General features: G+C 42.3%; 1 protein-coding gene across 1 annotated transcript; it reads left to right on the forward strand.

Annotated features, from left to right (window-relative positions):
- ints13 (integrator complex subunit 13) lies at positions 1-10,391 on the forward strand. Its single transcript, XM_030776572.1, has 17 exons — positions 1-172; positions 857-1,105; positions 1,427-1,501; positions 1,673-1,875; positions 2,016-2,096; positions 2,755-2,845; positions 3,188-3,316; positions 5,560-5,644; positions 5,751-5,843; positions 5,975-6,064; positions 6,361-6,539; positions 8,412-8,579; positions 8,713-8,867; positions 9,006-9,236; positions 9,384-9,523; positions 9,741-9,876; positions 10,135-10,391. Exons 2-17 carry the CDS (start codon positions 881-883, stop codon positions 10,169-10,171), a joined length of 2,118 nt encoding a protein of 705 aa, XP_030632432.1. The 5' UTR covers positions 1-172; positions 857-880; the 3' UTR covers positions 10,172-10,391.
- Positions 10,392-19,119: the final 8,728 nt, after the last annotated feature.

Consider the following 19,119-nt stretch of genomic DNA (forward strand, 5'->3'; position numbering starts at 1 on the left):
ACAGTTTTGTAGACTAGACTGGCTGAAATCAAGAACAGTACTTTTCATAGTAGTAAAACATCCGAAAATAAGTAAGCTCGATAGTATGCTCGGTTACAAGTTAGCTATCTTGCTAGCTTGCTAACCGACCGTCTTATACTCTAACATCTTCATCTTATTTGAATGAAAACAGGTAATACAACTTGCTACATAACATTCTGTAGTTTTGTTTAGTGTGCAAACACGTTTAATATTAGCTAGCAAAGAACATTTTCTGAAAGTTGACATGTTCAGTGAGATGGCTAACTTTGTTAGTTGATGAGCTCCATAAGTTACTGAACAGCGTTTATGTTAAGCTAGCCGCGTTGGTGGCTAAGCTAGCTGATTAATGTTTATCACATTTATGCACTAATGTTTTACGGTATTATAGCATGTAACGAAATTATTCACTGAAGCTGTTTAGTAAACTCCAATATGATGGGACCCCAACATATGCAGGGCTTTGGTTAGGCGTAGCTGAATGACAGACAAATTCATTTACAGACTTGAAATACAGAAACATATTTCTCAGAGTTGGTTGATGTGATAAACTATGGTGGGTCCGACAGAATTTAGCACAGAGTTTGCAGTACCAGATGCAGCAGAATTGTGCCAAATATGTGGTCACATATACCTGCCTTTTCATATGTTCTGTGTTCTTTTTTTTGTTTGTTTGTTTTTTTGGGGGGGGGGGGGGGGTGGTCTTGATTTCCTGAAATTATATCAGCATTTGTGCCTAATATATGTGTTAATAGGTCCACACTGTCTCTTTCATTACTTGATTGTTTTTGACGCTCTTTAGACCTTAAGCCTTATTAACAGTAGCATCTCCCTTCAGGCTTCTTGTATTGTGGAGGTCAGGATGAAGATGTTCTCAGTGTCTCATAAGACGGCGTTTGTGGTTGACCACTGCCCCTACATGGCTGAGTCCAGCCGACAGCAGGTGGAGTGTGACATGCTAACAAAGAGCCGTGCACAGGGTGTGATTCCCCTGGCTCCGGTGTCCAAGTCTCTGTGGACGTGTGCTGTGGAGTGCTCCATGGAATACTGTCGGATTCTGTATGATGTTTACCCCACCAGGAAACTGGTGAGTCCCTCTACAAAGGTCTCCTTTTGTGTTTCTGACAATAGACCAAGGACTTAAAGTTACACTCAGGGGGGGATTGCATGCTCTTTTTTTTTTTTTTTGCTACATGTGTGTTGTGTTTATTTTGTTCATGTAGTGAGAAAAAATATCTGCAATTATGCAGACAAAGTTGTACTTTGAGAGCAGTACGGTAGTATGAAGAGAAGACAAGGTGAGAGCCATTCTTACACTAGAATGACTCAGACTTCTGTAAACCTTGATTTAACACACACTGTTCTGGCACTGCGTGTCTTAAGCTGTGCTCTCTGTGCTATCTCTCAGATAAACTACATCGTGAGTGACTCAGAATTCCATATCCTAAACACCTGGAGGCAGGAAGACCAAAGCACTCAAGAGGTACCAAATGCTTCTAGGATAGAATTTTAGTTTGTCACTTTGATGATACTACAGTTGGATTGTTTCGTTTTCTGGTGTATATCTGCAGTAAATTCTCATGAGATCAGAACAAAGATTGATCATTTACTCGTTGATTACTTATCGGCTTGCTTGTCTGTCTGTATTTTGTAGCTCATGTCTGCTCTGGCAGCTGTAGGGCCACCTAATCCACGTGAGGACCCAGAATGCTGCAGTATTCTGCATGGGCTGGTTGCAGCAGTGGAGGCTCTGTGTAAAATCACAGAGTACCAACACGAGGCCCGTACTGCTCTAATGGACACGGCAGACAGAGTGGCCAACAGAGGGCGTATCATCTGCCTCACCAACGCCAAGAGGTAATTCCTCACTTCTCATCCACTCGAACAGAATTTTCAATTTAAAATGTTTATACACTGCAGGGAATGTATGATATTTAACAATGGCGTTCTATGAAGATATTTCAGTCCCTCTTACGTCCCTCATCTCTCTCACTCAGTGACACTCATGTGCGGATGCTGGAGGAATATGTGCTGGAGACAATTCAGGAACAAAACAAACTGGCTGCTGGGTCAGACAGGTCAGTTGTCACATTATATGTCAAATGATATCAGTGTGCTTTTCTGTCTCAGCGAATATTAGTGTTGTCATAGAGATTTGCAGGCTTGAAGTTGTTATATATCTCCATCCTTTGAGGTGTGTGGAGAGATTAATAAACACTATTTCTTTCATTTACCTCATAATTCTTTTCATTACTACGCCCCAGACTCTTAACAGTTACAAGGGTATCCAGTAGAGGATGCTTTAGCAACGAAAGAAACTTGTGAGTCATTATTTATGAGTCTTGGCATGTGTGAAGTGGAGGTATGTTTCCCTGTATATTAGCATGTTATCTGGAATTGTGATTATACATTGAGAAAGAATCATAACGTTTTTCTTGGCAAGTGGACAGCATAAGATTATTCTGAGTTAATGAAGTTCGTGAATTCAGAGGGACAGTATAGATCAAAATTACTAAGATCCTCTACTTTTGCTACTCAACACATTTTAAGTTTTGGCAGAAATGAGCGTTTTAACATTGTCACACTACACACCAGAGATGCCCATAGATTGCACAAAAGGGCAACACAAACCCTCCACTTTACACTGGGGTTTTAGATGCTGAACCAGTAAGAATAGCTGACTCAAACAGGAACTCTACAGATATTTGACAGGACATTGTGGCGTCTGTGTTGTAGGCTGATGCCCATTCAGCAGTGTGAGCTGGTGCTGGTCCATGTTTACCCACAGGGGGATGACACACTGGTTTCAGACCGACCCAAGAAAGAGGTCTGATACACACTCTACTCATACATTTTGATCGTCACATTATTGGTTATCAAAGACTGGTTATCAGATTATTTCTGTTTTCGTTTTTTTAATTCCATAATTCACCCTATTTTCAAATGAACATTGTTGTTGTATTACACTAAGGGTAGTAAGTATTAAAAGTTATTCTACTTTGAAATAATTATTGTCTTAAATGCACCTCTGAAATGGATAGTTTCAGTGTTATATTGTTATTTTGCCCTCCTGGTGTGTTGATGAATATCCATAGTAAATCTATAAGCAGCTGTTATAATGTTGTGAATCTGTGCCAGTGAGGTTTTGTGTTTGTTTCTGTATTGTCAGATTTCCCCTGTACTGAGCAGTGAAGTACACAGTGTTCGTGCTGGCAGACACCTGGCCTCCAAACTCAACGTGTTGGTCCAGCAGCATTTCGACCTGGCCTCCACTACCATCACCAATATCCCCATGAAGGTACAACCTGAGCCTCATCACTCCCCATGCTTCCACCGCCTCTCTCAACCTGCTCTCCCTGCTCACCATCCACCCCCATCGCTCTCTTTAGCTCAGCCTTCCCTGTTAGCTGAACACCAAGTCCCCCCTGTTATAACTGACATCTGCTTGTTGTCCCTCTCTCATTGCTCTGTTGAACCCTGGCTTTTACAGGTCGTGTTTTTCATTTCTGAATTGTTCCTTTATTATTCTTGAACACGCCCCCTCCTCCATCTGACCAGTACTGACTTTTGCCGAGTATACTAATTGGTACTCATGCACTCCTCTGCTCTCTCCTTAAACACAACACCACAGACAGCTTAAACGTCTGCCCCTAGTGTTTTCTTTGGATTGACACAGTCCACCTCTAGTCCCGCTCATTCAAACCCCATATTATATCAGTACAATCATTTTTGTTTGTACATTTGTGTCTTTGTTTGTTTATCAATCCTTAGTTAATACATAGTTTTTATTTCTTTATATGTCCTTTTTCACTTCATTGTCAAAAAGGAAGTTTCACAGCCTGTTTGTTTTCTTACCGTCACATGTTCTTCCTCTCATGCTGTTAAGTTGAATTGATTTGACTTCTGTGTTATCTTAATGTGATCTCACTGTATTGATTTGGACAGAGCTGCTGTTTTCATGCGGTGTTTTTTTGTTTTGCTAGCCCACATTAAATGTGTGTGACCAGGTCAGTACTCTCACACTCTCCCTGCAGAATCTCACATCCTACAGGCTGTGTGCTTCTCTCCTCTCATTCAACACAAGCTGTTTATCTCTGGATGGCACTCCTTTACTGCACTACTGCCTCTGCCAGTACTCCACTACTGTAATCATTATGAAACCATAATACAATCTCAACCCTAAACAACAACACCTGCAGGCATAGTTGTAATGGACATAGACAATAAGGCCTATCATCTTTGCTAAATTATAAACATTTTCTAAATTTGTGTCATTATTTTGGAGAATATCTTATAATAAATGTTCCCGACACTCTTTAGCTGAGATCTAGAATCTCTAGACTACTGAAAGTGGAAGCTCTACATCCAAAGTTGTGTTTCCTCTCTCTTTTCCTTTGTCAGATCAGTGTTGTGTAACATAAAGAAAAGGAGTGAAAAAAAATCTGCAAGAAAAACATAATTGATGAAAAGTTCAGCTGCTAAAGTGCAGCATTGATTTGCAGTATTTTTTTTTGACATTTCTTATTACTGTAGATGGGTGCATGCCTCAAGGGAGAGTGAGCATTTGACCAAATTTGAGTCCTTGGCAGATTGGAATCCTGTTGTAGATCTCTGCGTGGGTTTTATATGCAGATATAATCTTGAATTGAGTTTTGCGAGTAGTTGCAGGAGAAGAATGTGCTAATCTGAGATTATCAACACTGTGCTGGATGAAATTGAAGCACCTCCCAGATCCCAAGCTCCTCCTCCACACTGATGATGTTTCACTCTGTAGAGCTGGCTCCACCCAGCTGTGTGTGTATGTGTGTGTGTGTTGCTGTGCTTTGATCCTGTGTGTTCTGTGGAGTGCAGTCATCTATCTCTCTGTAACTATCTCTTTCTTTCTTTCTCTCTCTCTCTCTCTCTCTCTCTCTCTCTCTCTCTGTGTCTCTCTCTCTCTCATACTGTACTCACTGATCCTAAACAAACTCCAGCTCTATTAATCTGGCCCCTGCTACTGATCTCTGAATGGTGAAGCCAACATGGTGCCAGGTCCCTCCTCCTTGTCTGCATATTCTAGCTATATTTACTGCTTATAAAAATAAAGATGTTGTTTCAGAAGCTATTGTCAGGATATTGATTTATGAGGAGTTAACCTAAACATACTCTCTTAGAGCACTCTTAAGCCCACAGTATTAGCTGTCTGAATCCCACAGTGTTTACATAAGAAGACGACAGAGTGATTAAAATGAATGGTGGTTTATCCAGTGCATTTCAATTCCTCTTCCACAGCTTGAGTCTGTCTTCACTCTCCCTGCTCCCCTAATAGATGTGTTAAGTTGTTTTTGTGGCTCAGCACCTGAGTCGCAGTCTCCAATCCCACTGACCTGCACAGCATATGAGTTGACAGAGAGAAGGATTTGTATGCCGTACAGAGTGGTGGGACATAGCTGTCAGTGCATTTGGACTCTTGATAAAAGTGAAAGTAGCAAAACATCATGAGTGTTAGAGGAGGGGGAGAATCCTCTCTCACGACTTTGTCTCCTCTCTGTCTTTGGACAGGAGGAGCAACACGCCAACACATCAGCCAACTACGACGTAGAGCTCCTTCACCATCGAGACGCTCACATGGAGTTCATCAAAAGCGGTGGGTTCTCTCTCACAGAGAGAGAGAGAGAAAACAGAGCACACACTCTCACTGATGGTGTTTGTTGACTTAGACATGGGTGATGGTTTGTGTTGTGTTGGAGCAGGAGACCTTCATATGGCAGGCAGTACCAGCAGAGACAGTGGTCTGAAGGAAACAGTCACTCTTAAATGGTGCACTCCTCGCACTAACAGTGTGGGTGAGTATCAGAAAACAAAGATAATTATAATGTTCTTCATTTCCACGTGCCAGAAGTGGCCAGGAAGTTGTGGTATTCAGCACATTACCCATCTGAGGTCTGTGCATTGTTAGCATTTCCATTCATTTCAGAGCTGCATTACTGCACGGGTGCGTATCGCATTTCTCCCGTAGACGTCAACAGTCGTCCCTCTTCCTGTCTGACCAATTTCCTGCTAAATGGTGAGTAAATAATGAAACTACATAAAATGTAATTCTCTGGTCGATGCTAAATGTAGCTGACATATTGAAGTTTGATTAACACTCACTCCTAATTAGAGAGAACATCACCACTCTTATCAGTAGGCTATTTCTGGTAATATCATAATTACTCTGTTCCAGCCTCATTTTTCCTCTTACAATCAGACGCTGCATCCTATTAAATCTGCTCTGTGACCATGTCGTAATGGAATAACAGAATATTTTTTTCTGAATAAACTTCACTGACGGCTTTTTCCACGTCATCCTTGTGCACGCAGGCCGCTCTGTACTGCTGGAGCAGCCCCGCAAATCAGGGTCAAAGGTCGTCAGTCACATGCTTAGCAGCCACGGCGGAGAAATCTTTCTGCACGTGCTCAATAGCACCCGGTCCACACTCGAAGACCCGCCCTCTATCAGTGAGGGCTGTGGCGGGCGTGTCACAGATTACCGCATCACCGTAAGAAGCCCCTCCCACACTCACACCTGTCCCACCCATACCTCAAACTTCAGACGGGGATAGATTCAGAACACCTTAGTATGGTAACTGCTGATCAGTCAGATGTGTTCTTCATGGTGTGTCATGGGATATGGCATTACTGGATGAGCTGTGGTTACCTGTTGAATATCTTACAGTAACTACAGCAGTTTCAAAGCAGTTTGAATAAATTATGCTCTTAAATTATCATGAGTTCAAGCTCTCCAGCTCTTCAATCTGACTGCACTGCATAGTATCACAAGCCTTGTGTGGAAAACCTTGCAGTTACACTCTAATCTTTGACTCCCATTTGAACTTCAGGGGAACATTAGAGCTGCACGATACCGTGAAAATATGCAATATGCTATATTGTTTTATTGATGCTGTGAAAGCAATGCGTGATGTGGCAAAACAAATATTAGTGTATAATTTCAGTACGTGTCTGATTGTACGTGCTGCACGTGTAGACCCTTAGACAGATTGTGTCTCCCATTAGACGAATTATGTCTCCTGTTATGCTTGGTTGTTTTTTTAAGTGATGATGCAAATTGGTTGTGTCCCTCCTGGCCACGTTTTGCTTAAAACTTGTGTTTTTGCATGCACTTGTGTCTTTTCTAACTGAGGTATTTCCACATAATGGATGCATTTCCTCTTTTTGGTGCCACATCTGCTGCTGCTCCACTTTCAGTCTCAGTTGTTGGTATGCAACTGTTTTATGTGGTTTGTGTGTCTCTTTGCAGTGCTCTGCCTCTCTGCTTGTTCCGCTTTAACTGTGTCAGCGGGCACACGGTCTACATGCTGTGTACTCGTGTGTGGGTAATGCCCACGTGATCTACACTCTGTGTACTTGTGTATGGGTAATGGGTATGTGGTCTACACGCTGTAGATTTGTGTGTGGGTAATGCTGGAGTAGGGCTGTACCTCTGCTCTGTGTCTCTCCAATCAGTCACCGCCTTTTGCGATGTGTTTATAGTGGAAATTTCTATCATGATAATGATAAAAATACCATACATGGTGCCGCCCTACAGTGAATAGATGAAGGCAGTCGGCTTGAGGTAGATGCCAATCGGCCAGTTTTTTATTATTATTATTATTATTATTATTATTATTATCATCAATAATAATAATAGTACAAGTTTATTTAGAGCCCAATATCACTATTTATAGTCTCAAAGGGCTTTACATTTCCATAACAAAGTAAAATCAAAGTGGTATTATCCATAAGTTAAAGAAAATAAATAAGTCTTTAGTCTGTTTTTAGAGGTATGAAGGGAGTCTAATTTCTGTAGGTAGACTATTCCAGAGGAAAGGAGAGTGGTAGGAAAAGGCTCGGTAGCCAGCGGACTTCTTTCTAACTCTTTGAATGACTAATAGCCCAGAATCTTGAGAGCGCAGGGTGCGATGGGGATTATAGGGTGTAATTAAGTCAGATATGTGGGCTGGTGCAAGCCCATGTAGAATTTTATATGTTAAGAGGACCTTAAAATCTGCCCTTGCATGAATTGTGAGCCAATGAAGGGAAGCCAGGACAGGTGTAATGTGATCAAACTTCCTTGTTCTGGTCAGGATTCTGGCAGCAGCATTCTGGACCAGCTGAAGACTTTTGGTAATAGAGGCAGGCAGGCCGGCCAGAGTACAGAACATTGCAGTAATCAAGGCGAGACACAACACATGCGTGAACCATGGTTTCTGCATTAGCCATACTTAGAAAGGGCCTAATTTTAGTGAAATTACGGAGGTGACAAGACAGTTTTGGTTGCGCTGGGTTTTTTTTGTGCATTACGAGTTGTCTTTGTGAAGTTGGTTGTTTAAGGTTTGCTTCTCTCTCTTTTTTTCCCTTTTGTTCTGTGACAGGATTTTGGCGAGTTTATGCGGGAGAACCGCCTGACCCCTTTCCCAGCATCCTCGGCTCCAGATTCCACAGGCCGGGCACCGTTTGAGCGGGCAAAAGCTCAGCTTGAGCGTCACACAAGATATTGGCCGATGATCATCTCCCAAACCACAATCTTCAACATGCAGGCGGTCAGGGCACTAATGATCTGTACTCTCCTCATCAGTTTCCTTAATATTTAGACTCTACGTCAAGTTTAGAATACATTGTTGTTCTCTGAAATAACATGTCGTGTTTGTGCACATGTGTGTTTTGGCTTCCCAGGTGGTTCCTCTGGCTAATCTCATAGTGAAAGAGACTCTGACAGAGGATGATGTTCTGACCTGTCAGAAAACTGTATATAACCTGGTGGACATGGAGAGAAAGAATGACCCACTGCCCATCTCCACTGTGGGCTCCAGAGGGAAAGGCCCCAAGAGGTGAGTGTGTGTGTGTGTGTCTAGCTGTGTGTAGTCCCGTAATTAATGCCAGGATCTGATTTTGCGTATATGTAATTGTATTGTGTTTGCGAACTTCATACATATGTGTTATGTGGATATTTATATGTGTATGTGTAGAGATGAACAGTACAGGATCATGTGGAATGAGTTGGAGACCTTGGTGAAGAATCACATCGGAAGCAGCGATAGACACCAGCGTGTGCTCGACTGCATCGTCGCCTGTCGCAGCAAACCCCCCGAGGAGGAGGACAGGAAGAAACGAGGCAGGAAGAGAGAGGACAAAGAGGACAAGGCTGAGAGGAATGGCAAAGACACAGAGGAGAAGGGATGGGCTCAGGACTCGGAGAGGTCAGAATCCTCCGTAGTCATGTGCGGAGAGAAATGTCCTATTGTTAATCAGCGACTGTATTTTTGTCAGTTTTCATAGAAAGAACATTCGCTTTGTATAAAGTAGGTCAAAGTCTGCGGATTGTTTGCACGCTGTTGTTCTCCTAGACTGAGGAGTGGGCTGGAGCGTGACAGAGAAGAGCAGACAGAGGCAGAGGTGATTAAAGACTCCCCTGATTCTCCAGAGCCACTCAATAAGAAACCACGCCTGGCTACAGAAGAACTGCAGCCTCCTGAAAAATCAAAAGGTACAAGAAATTCTTACTGGTATGCAGTATGCACAATACCAGTAGCTCTTATTTTTCCATCATTTAAGCTGACGAAGGGAACCTCACTTAGCAAATCAGCACTCGGTACTCAGGCCGATAGGCTGTTAGTACTAATCCTGCCATCCGCCCACAAAAGGAAAGACCAAAGGAATTTAGATAAGGCCATGCCTCAGCCTTGTGTCCATTCATTTTCTAGGACCTGTCTCTTTGCTTACCATGTGGACCAACAGAATCACTGCAGCCAACTCCAGAAAGCACCAGGAGTTTGCTGGGAGGATCAACTCTGTCAACAGCAAGGCAGAGCTCTACCAGCATCTTAAAGATGAGAACGGGTATATGTGTGTGTGGGCGTGTGTGTCTATGTGTGTGTTTAACCCAGGGTAATGAGGAACATGTCATATGAAGAATTCAAGATATTCAAAGCACTGCCAGTCTATGTTTTAATATAACTATGACAGGCTATTGCGGAAGTCCTAAAATTACCCTGGATGACAGTAAATGATCAACAGTTCTTAGGGATGGATTATGTCATCTTTGATCTTGGTAATGAAAGTATGAAGTAGTTATGTGTGTGCTTTTGTTTTAAATAGGATGGATGTACATGAGAATGGGAAGGCAAGCAGATGATTGGATTGGCAACCTTTTGCGGAATATCTGGCCTAGGATGCAGTACCACTAGAAGGGAGGTTTTTTTTTAACGTCTTACAGGATCTGATATGACACCTGAATGAAATGTGCCAGGACAGTATCAGTCTGATGCAGGGCAGTCTGATGCCCAGGCAGACAGACAGACAGACAGACAGAGGACACCACAGCCCTGAGAGGATTTTCTAAAAGGTGTCTGCTTTTTACTCGTGTGTTTGCACCAATAAACTGAAATATTCTGAAAAAGAATAAAGGAAGTGGGGTATTGGTTCTCTGTTCTGGCCTCTGTTCTCTTTGTGTGAGTTTGTGTCTCTGTGTTGAGGAGGACCTTGTTTTGACGCTGTGCCAACAAGGTAAGGAAAATGAATGTTTGGCCCATTACTTTTCAGGGTTTTACATTGTTTGTTCATTACGTAGATTTAGTGTGGCATTAGGGATATATTTTAGTAGATCATTTCATATGTAGACTTAACTAGGACTGAATGAGATGCATAAATCAATGTGGTATCCACATCTTTTGAGTAATATATTCTGGAATGATGGAATGAAAAGAGATGTAAGTACAAATGCAAATCCCTTTCCTCCAGCTCAAATGAAATGATTAGCTGTGGGACAGCGGTGTTTGCTTTGTGCCACATGGGTTTTTCCGCTCCAGTGACAGGTCCATAAAAAGTAATTACAGTTAAGACACCTCTTTAACCACATTCTGACCTCTGTGTTCAAACAAAAGATGTGAAGGTGTATATCTGCATGAAGCATTGGGAAAATACCTAATTTACACAGAACTGTGTACATCAGGGATCATGATATTACAGTCATTCAAAAAAAATGTACAGAATTGTTTGATAGTTTAAGATGTTTGCATGTAAAGCAAATATAATTCCTCTTTCTTGTCTCAGTGGTCTGTTTACTTATGTCAGTTTCCATGAAACATTGTTCCAGCCAGCAGTGGCTGAGGTAAGTTAATGGTTTGACTGGAGACTTGTGAAGAGGGGATTGGAAGTTTTGAGGACAGCAATATGGCTGCATTTGTTCACTTTTTCATCATTCATCAAATCACTTTGCTCTGAGGTAAGGTTTTCTGGGGTTCTGTGAGTGTTTGTTGCTGGTCTTGGGAGGGGGTGAGATTTAACCAGAGCTGAAGAGGCTGTGGGGGTAGCTCCCTCTGGAACAGTGGAGGTTTTCTTGCCCTCAAAGCTCTCGCGTCAATTGTATGAAAACCCTCTGATGGCCATAGTGTACATCTACGCAGACTGACACAACCTTTACAAAACTGTATCATGGTCATCAAAAGGGCAATAAAGAGGAAGACACAGCAGACTGCTAGCAGTGTAATTAACATTCTGGCTACCCATTGAGAGCTATCTGACTGTGGCCTGGTGCCTGCCGTAACACTAGTGGGCTCTGGTGTCTGGTTTGTGGTAGTGTCTGGATGGCAGTCATCTCTAATGCTTATCTGTCCCACTTCACTAATAGGGAACTCTGGGAGCATTGCCTGGCTGAAAGCACGTGTAGGCTGGCCATCAGATGTGCTTATTGCCAGCCACATGCTCTGAATCGGTTCAATTGGACAGGTCCCTCCAGGTTTGTTCCTTTCTCGGCACAAAGTGAAGTTGTATCAGGTCAGTACAGTAGATCCAGGCTCCAGGGAGATAATAGAAAGGTGGTGCCCACTGGAATCATTGAAGTAATGTGCTAACTTCTCCAGCAGGAGTTCTAGCCTTTGCCGATGACATAGGAAGGAGTAAAGGCTGTGTTTGGCCACCATGCTAAAGGCATAGCAGGGCTGCTTGGAACCATGCTGAAGCTCCAGAGAGACAGGGAGTTGGGTGGAGAGGCCCTCACTGTCCTCCGCCACCAGGAACAGAAGCTGAGGAGAAAAGTTAAGATCCACTTCTAGTGGGATTCCATGTAGATGAAGTCCATCTAGCATGAGCCAAGATTCCACAGGGAGAGGGGGCCCATCAATGAAGATTAGCTTCAGAAACAGTGAATCTGCATCTCCGTCTTCAGGGTCCAGGAATGTTCCAGATGGGATGGAGTAGTTGAAAGGGAACCCAACAGTTGCCAGAAGAACTGGAATGGTTTCCATTATAGTTGGTGGACTATTAGAAGGTTCTGAAGCATGAAGAAAATATACATGAAGAAAGGTGCTACAGCACAAACAAATATTACCGAAGTGAACAACAGTATAATAAAATTATTAAGAATGTTTCAGTACAGGCAACTATTAGTTCTCTGACCTGCAGAAGTAGTAGAGGACATGATATGTGCTGCAGATGTGCTAAGAGTCAAAGATGCTGACAAGCTTGATATTAAATTTACAGTCTTGACAACAGCTGATGAATACATGAGGTCTTCATCCTCAATCCACCTGGTCAGTAGAACTGGCGCAGAGGTCAGTACATCATTGGGATGTAGAGCAGAGAATGCTTCATCTGTACCTGGGACACTGTTAGAGAGGTTTATAATATTGCACAGCAATTGTGAATGGGAAGCAGATGTACTACTCTTAGCAAAGGCTGTGTATGGGTACAATGTAGAAGGGGTTCCCATTGATTCCAACACAACAAATGGTCCAAAACTTCCCACACTTTCTGATAACTGGACAACTGAAATAGTTGTTGAAGTCTCTGGGGTTGAGAGTTCCCCATTTACAGAGATAATTGTTGTGAAGGTGAAACTTCCAATTATTGCTGGTGCTATAAAAGAGAAAAAACTGGATGAGAGTGATTGTCCGGTGAGAGCTGCATTGGGCTGATCATTGGTCAAAAAAGATATCTGTTCTGTTAACTTGAAATCACTGAACTCAGAGAAAAATTCATGATAGTCCAGAACACTTGTGGGCTTCATTAGAATGGAATACTCTGAAGCATATGTAGAGTTTGAAAGACACAATGTTTGGCTACATCTGCTTTTCATCTCTGCTTGAGCTGCAGAGGTGATGTACGTAGGGTGGGAGAATTGGGAACTCTGTCTCCATTGACTGGATGATTTAAACTCATTCTCCCTGTCTGTAGAAGTATCAGAATAATCAAGTTCGCTCTCAAGAATGTTTGTTAGGTAATATGATGTTGTGAGCTCTGGAACATCAGTTGATGTTTCAGTGAGTGAATTTTGGTCAAATCTCGTAGAAGTTACAGAGAGAGTTGTTCTCAAAATAGTCTGGAGAACTGTACTGAAAATGTTTGTTTTGGCTGGGACAATCTGGCCACTCAGATCCACTGCTGTCTCTGGGTCTGAATGTTGAAATGATTCAGAATTTGTGCTGAAGGCAGTCTTTGTTTTCAAAATTGTTTGTAAACCGAGTTTGGCTGTGCTCTCGGTGAATAAAGATGTCTTGGTTTTGGGAATGAACATGGTTTTTGTGACATGATGGGAAAGTGACTCCAAGCTGAACACATTTGTGTTTGGAGGAGAGTACGAGTTCAGTTGGACAACAGGTGTATAGGATGAGAGCATTTCTGACCCCAAACCTGAGGTAATAACATTGTCTAAACTTGTAGATAACGTTAGATCATCACCAGTAGACAATCCCTGCTCAAATGATAGATCTACAACTGAGATGGCCTGTGCAGTTTGTGGTATTGCTGTCAAAAGGTGCTCCAGAATAAAGTGGTGAGTTCTGCCTGGTTCCTTCCAGAAATATGCCGTTAGTGTTGTCTTCACCAGGTCAAATGGTAGAGCAGTGGTCACTGATCTCTCCTCTATGGTGTTTCTGCTGGATTGATGGTCATTAAGAGGACTAAAGGTCTCTTCCCATTTGTCCAAACATGCATGTCCTGTGTGAAACACATGACATTCTTTGTCAAGTTAAGTATATCCTAAGACTTACTAAACAAACTTACACTTAGAAGCAGTCATATTATTTAAGGCAGTTTACCTGTTTTGAATTTTAATAGTTTATGGGCAGACGAAGAAAGAAAGGAAAAAGTACTTTTGATAAAACAATTTCAAATCCAATCTGAGTATGTTACTTTCAAAACCTGTAAACCTTACTCTCTCACTGTCACCAGTAAATATGAACACGCACCCATTTTTAAATGTGGACATTTCAAGTAGATATGACCAGGGTTAACTGAGATAGCTATGGAACTGCTGTGGTTTCCTTCGACTTTCCATGTAAATTTAGTTTAGCCAAATTACTCATCCATTTCAATGTATTTTATGACACATTTAAATGTGTTTTGAGACATTCTCTTGAAACAGTGCTATTAAATTAGGAGATGACTCACCAGCTAATTCATTTGATAACTGAGTTTGTTCTCTGAGTACAGGAAATGTGATACCTGGCCAGAGGAGAGATGATCCCACATCTACAGACTGCTGTACCACGGTCAGTCTACCATCCCTGTGATGGTCAGACTGCATGAACGTGCTTGAATGAGTCCTTTGATCCTTGCTGGTCTCTAAAACAACTGCAGGATAATCAAGTGAGGCCCCTGAAGTCTCTGCAAATAAATCAGTATTAATCATTTGAATTTCTGTATATGCAGTCTGTGATGTAAAGTGAAGTCCAGAGGTTGGAAATAGACAATGGAGCTCTGGTATCTCTGATGACACTGAAGAGGAAACAGACTGTGGCTTTTTTGTTTCTGGGAACATGATGGCCAAGCCCAAACTGACCTCTGAGTTCTCTGATATTTCAGTAGAGACCGCAGAATAAGGCATGTGTGCCCCAAGCCCCTCTGTGGGGGAGGGGGACATCGCTAGAAACTTAGTGGTCTCTACTGTTTGTGCTTCGAAAAACAAGTGACCACTTATGGTGCCTTGTTGCGCAGCTGATGATGGCAGGTTGAGTTCTGATGGCTTTAATGATACTCCATGGAAACTGAAATTTATTGCAGGGATGCCTGTTGAAGGTAGTGATACTGATGGAGGTTCAGCACCTCCTTCTTCAAATTGCTGTGTAGAGGAATTTAATAGAGGGGATGTTGGTGATATTATAGTTCCCATGTTAAGATGTGCAATGTATGCAGACTGTATATATTTTGTTTCTAGTGTTATGTCAGCATACTCTGAGGTTTCCTCACTGTGTGTTGAAAAATCCCACCTCCATGGAGCACTGGTGTGAGTGCTTAAAGACACAGTTTCTGACTGCCCTCCGCTGTATTCCCACTGAAAATATAAAAGTTGGTATGAAGGTTGTAAAATAGAGAACTGATCCCTAAACTCAGAGCGTGGTATCACTGTATTAGACTGTATAGGTCCTGTGTCTATTTGAAGAGATGTTGTTTCTTGGTGTAAGGAAGCTGCTCTCTCTCCTGATAAACAAAGAATGCTTGAAGATGAGACGAAGGCTGACCAGCCACTCGGATTGACATTTATGCCTTTTGTTCCCACGCCTGAGAAATCAACCCCCCTACTAGCTATTCCTGAAAATGTCAACTGCTCTTGAGAAGTTGTGGTAGAAAAAATGACAGAAACTGGTGTAGATAAAGGGCTCCAATGACCACTTGTGTAGTTTGAGTTCTCTGGCATTTTGGTCTCATTTTCATAAAGAGAGACAGATCTTACTTTAAACTGGTCTGCCCTTATGGCAGTCAAAAGTGGTGATGGGGTGGTGGCCGGCGACAGTGGGAATGGCAACATAGATAAGGGTTTTGTGGAATGTAAACTGTACTCTGATGTAGAGAAGAGACTTGTATCTAAGCATCTAAATTCCACTATGCATTTCAAGCTTGTTTTCCAGTGTGTAAGTATTGTATTTATCACTGTTGGGGCCAGAGTCATAAAGGAATTTGGGGTTGGTAACTTTGTAGATTGCAGTTTGTTTGGAGGATCTCGTGTTGGGACATGTGTGGACTCATCATGAAGGTGTATGTAAGTGGTTTCCCACTCCTGTGAGTAAATGTAAGGCCGAACTCTTATCACTTCAACTTGAGATGAGGCCGTTGACATGTGGAGTCCTGTCACCCGTGTTGGAGGCTGGGGGATGAGGGCTGGTGCGGGAGTATGGTGGAGTTCCCAGGGGCTCCTTCTTGTCTGGAATGCCTCCCCTTTGCAGAGAACTCTCCATCCCAGAACAGGCATCCCCAATAGAGACGCCAGCTGCCCAGAGGTGGTGCCGTACTTTAGAGTCTGAGACAGATGGAAGATTTGGTTCTCATCTCCACAGCCAACAAGCCAAAACAGCTCCACCGCCACTTGTCCCTTCTCAGCTCCAGTGCTATGGTCTGAATCTCCTTGGGCCCAGATGGTAATGTTTTCTCTTTGTAAGGCTGACTGGCACCTATAAGCAAGGAGTCTGACTGAGACAGGTGGTCGGCGTAGGTAGTCTGCCAGAGTCTGGACCAGCTGCACACGATTCTCAGCCCCTGTTTTGAAAGGATCTCCCTGCAATACCAGGTCAGCCCGACTCATGGCACCTCCTGGAGGACATGTTGAGCCAGTTCTGTTGAAACCAAAAGAGAGGATGTTTTTAAATGAATTATGAATTATGATTTTATAGACCACCTTTAATCTGTTTGTGAACTTAATGTAAAGAGCAACAAAAAATAATATTTTCTGTACTTTGTGTTAATATGTTAAAGTGTAATCTACATACTAATTACTAAATCCCTAACATCCAAGAACTCCTCATAACAGTTTTATATTACCTAAAGGGTTATTATATGTTATTCTTCATTAGGAGACTGCATGTATTTTTCGGTGTTTTGTGACAAAGAATTCCATGTAACAAATTTTCATTTCTGAAACACGTATAACTTCATAAAGTAAAACTAAGCTCAAATTCAGCCTCTAAGTGTTCTCACCCTTGTATTTTGGACACAAGGTTGAATATTGCAACACTGGATTTCAGATAAACATTGTGAATGAGGCAGAATTTCCTTACCCCTTGTATGTGGTTGACTCAACCTCAGACTGACTGCCATCCTTTTCTCTATATGCGTCAGAGAGAACACGGACACTGATTTGACCTACAGGGCATGTCCCTCTTATTGTCACTGTGAGAGTGTAGTGTCCGCTCTCCTCTCTTAATGCCAGTCCAGAAAGTGTGCCGGTCTGATGTCTGATCGCTACCCAGGGGGGCAAAGTTCCCTCACCATCAGTACTGAGCACCTAATAATTAAAATAATTTGCCGATACATTCCATGTTGTTGCATAGCAGTAGTATACTTTCTCATATGCTATTGTAGAGTAAATCATCATTAAATATGTCTTCATTGAATAATGTGAAATCGCACAAAAAATTAAGGGTTTTGTGGAGAAAGGTGCAATACTATCTGTATTTAAAGAGACCTCTTTGGTATATGCATGTTATGATGACTGGCCAGACCTTTGCTAATGTTTACACATTAAACACTGAACACAGTGATAAGTTTATGGGAAGAGTAACAAGACTTACCTGGTACTGTGTAGCAGCTGTACCTCTCAGAGGGAGGCGAAGGTGAAAGGTCACTCCCGTGAGGATAGTAAAGTGGGTGAGGAAGCTGTGCTGCTGCTCTGGTGGAGAACAGGGTTGTTCTGGCTTTACCCAAACTGAGGAGTGTAGGACACACCCCAGCAGAAGCAGGAAGAGGAGAAGGAAGGTGAGGAAGAGTGTGGAGAGGACCTTAAAAGGCATGAGACTTCACGCTGGACAACCTTAAACCCATTCACCTTAAACCCATTCACCACCTCTTCATCTGTACAAATACCCTAAACCTCCAGATTCACGCTGCATGGGGCTAAGATAGCCAACACATCCCTTTGAATCCTACTACACCTACATCTCTATGCTGATCATCTACTGAAGACTGCTGGCAGAAAAATGAGTATTTTAGCAAAAAGGAGTACTTTCCTCCTTTAGAAACGGGTAATCCTTACTATGGTAGAGTAGACACATGAGACAGATAGCAGAGGAGACTGAGAAGACTGATCACTGAAGTATTTCTTCTGCCAGTGTCTGGCTCTCCTCCTTACAGAGTATCTCATTACCTGTCTCTTGGGGTTGCTAGGAGACCTGGAATCCTAGCTGAAAGCAGGAAAGAGGGTAAAACATTAACATGGCCGAGGCTGGGCAATCACTCACCTTCAAGTTAACAGCTTTTAAGGTTACGGAGCCAAGTAAAAAATGGGCATGAAGTCAAAAATTGCTCTTGTGTAATCAATAGTCAGCTTTTTGTTGAAGTAGATGAGCTGACCTATCTACCCGGTCTTTCACTGATAAATTCGACGGCAAATAGATGGTTGCCATTTTTCTTTCTCTTTCTCTCTGTCTCCCTCTCTCTCCCTCTCGCACACACACAAGCATACACATACACACAGTATTGGAGAAAAAACAAACTACACAGAGTCATTATCACTGTTCTAAATTTATTTTGTATTTTACAATGTTACAGCAACTTTTATAATGATGCCATAAATATGGTTAAGGTTCATCATGAACATAGAACATACTAATGCATCTTTGCTACCTTCACTGCCTCCATGTATTAGACACTCACAGGACAGGGTAATGCACTTTAAATGTACAAAATTATATGGGGGGGGGGGGGGGGCACTCCTCTGCAGTTTATTGTTATTTTGGTAAGGAGATGTAGTCCACACTTGGCGATATTTGACAAACATGTTTGGCTCATGTAAAAACCACTAATTGTTAATGGTCAAGTTTGTTCCTAAAATCAAGGGATAATTAAGACCAGTAAGTGAACCTCCTTAGTGAAAACTGTAAATGAATATTTAAATATATATACATATATATCAAGAGCATTACACACCTCTGCCTACTGCATGGCGCCCATCTGCATCTGCAGCTGAATTGAGGTTCTCGCACATGCAGAGTCATGCCATCAAGAGAGGGAAGCAACAAATCCCCCCTCCTCCTCCCATGTACCTTTACTGACATAATTATACAGTCTGCAACTGTGACATTCAATACTGGACATTAAACCAATGAACATTCCTTAGGGGATAGTTCAAATTACTAAACGCTATCACCCCATCGG

The sequence above is a fragment of the Chanos chanos genome, chromosome 1, assembly GCF_902362185.1.
Source record: "Chanos chanos chromosome 1, fChaCha1.1, whole genome shotgun sequence".
In the NCBI taxonomy this organism is placed as follows: Eukaryota; Metazoa; Chordata; class Actinopteri; order Gonorynchiformes; family Chanidae; genus Chanos; species Chanos chanos.

Coding starts and splice junctions, on each gene's coding strand:
- ints13 (XM_030776572.1), top strand. CDS start 881: ATGAAGATGTTCTCAGTGTCTCATAAGACGGCGTTTGTGGTTGACCAC. Junction 1,502..1,672: donor AAGACCAAAGCACTCAAGAG/GTACCAAATGCT, acceptor TGTATTTTGTAG/CTCATGTCTGCTCTGGCAGC. Junction 5,645..5,750: donor CATGGAGTTCATCAAAAGCG/GTGGGTTCTCTC, acceptor GTGTTGGAGCAG/GAGACCTTCATATGGCAGGC.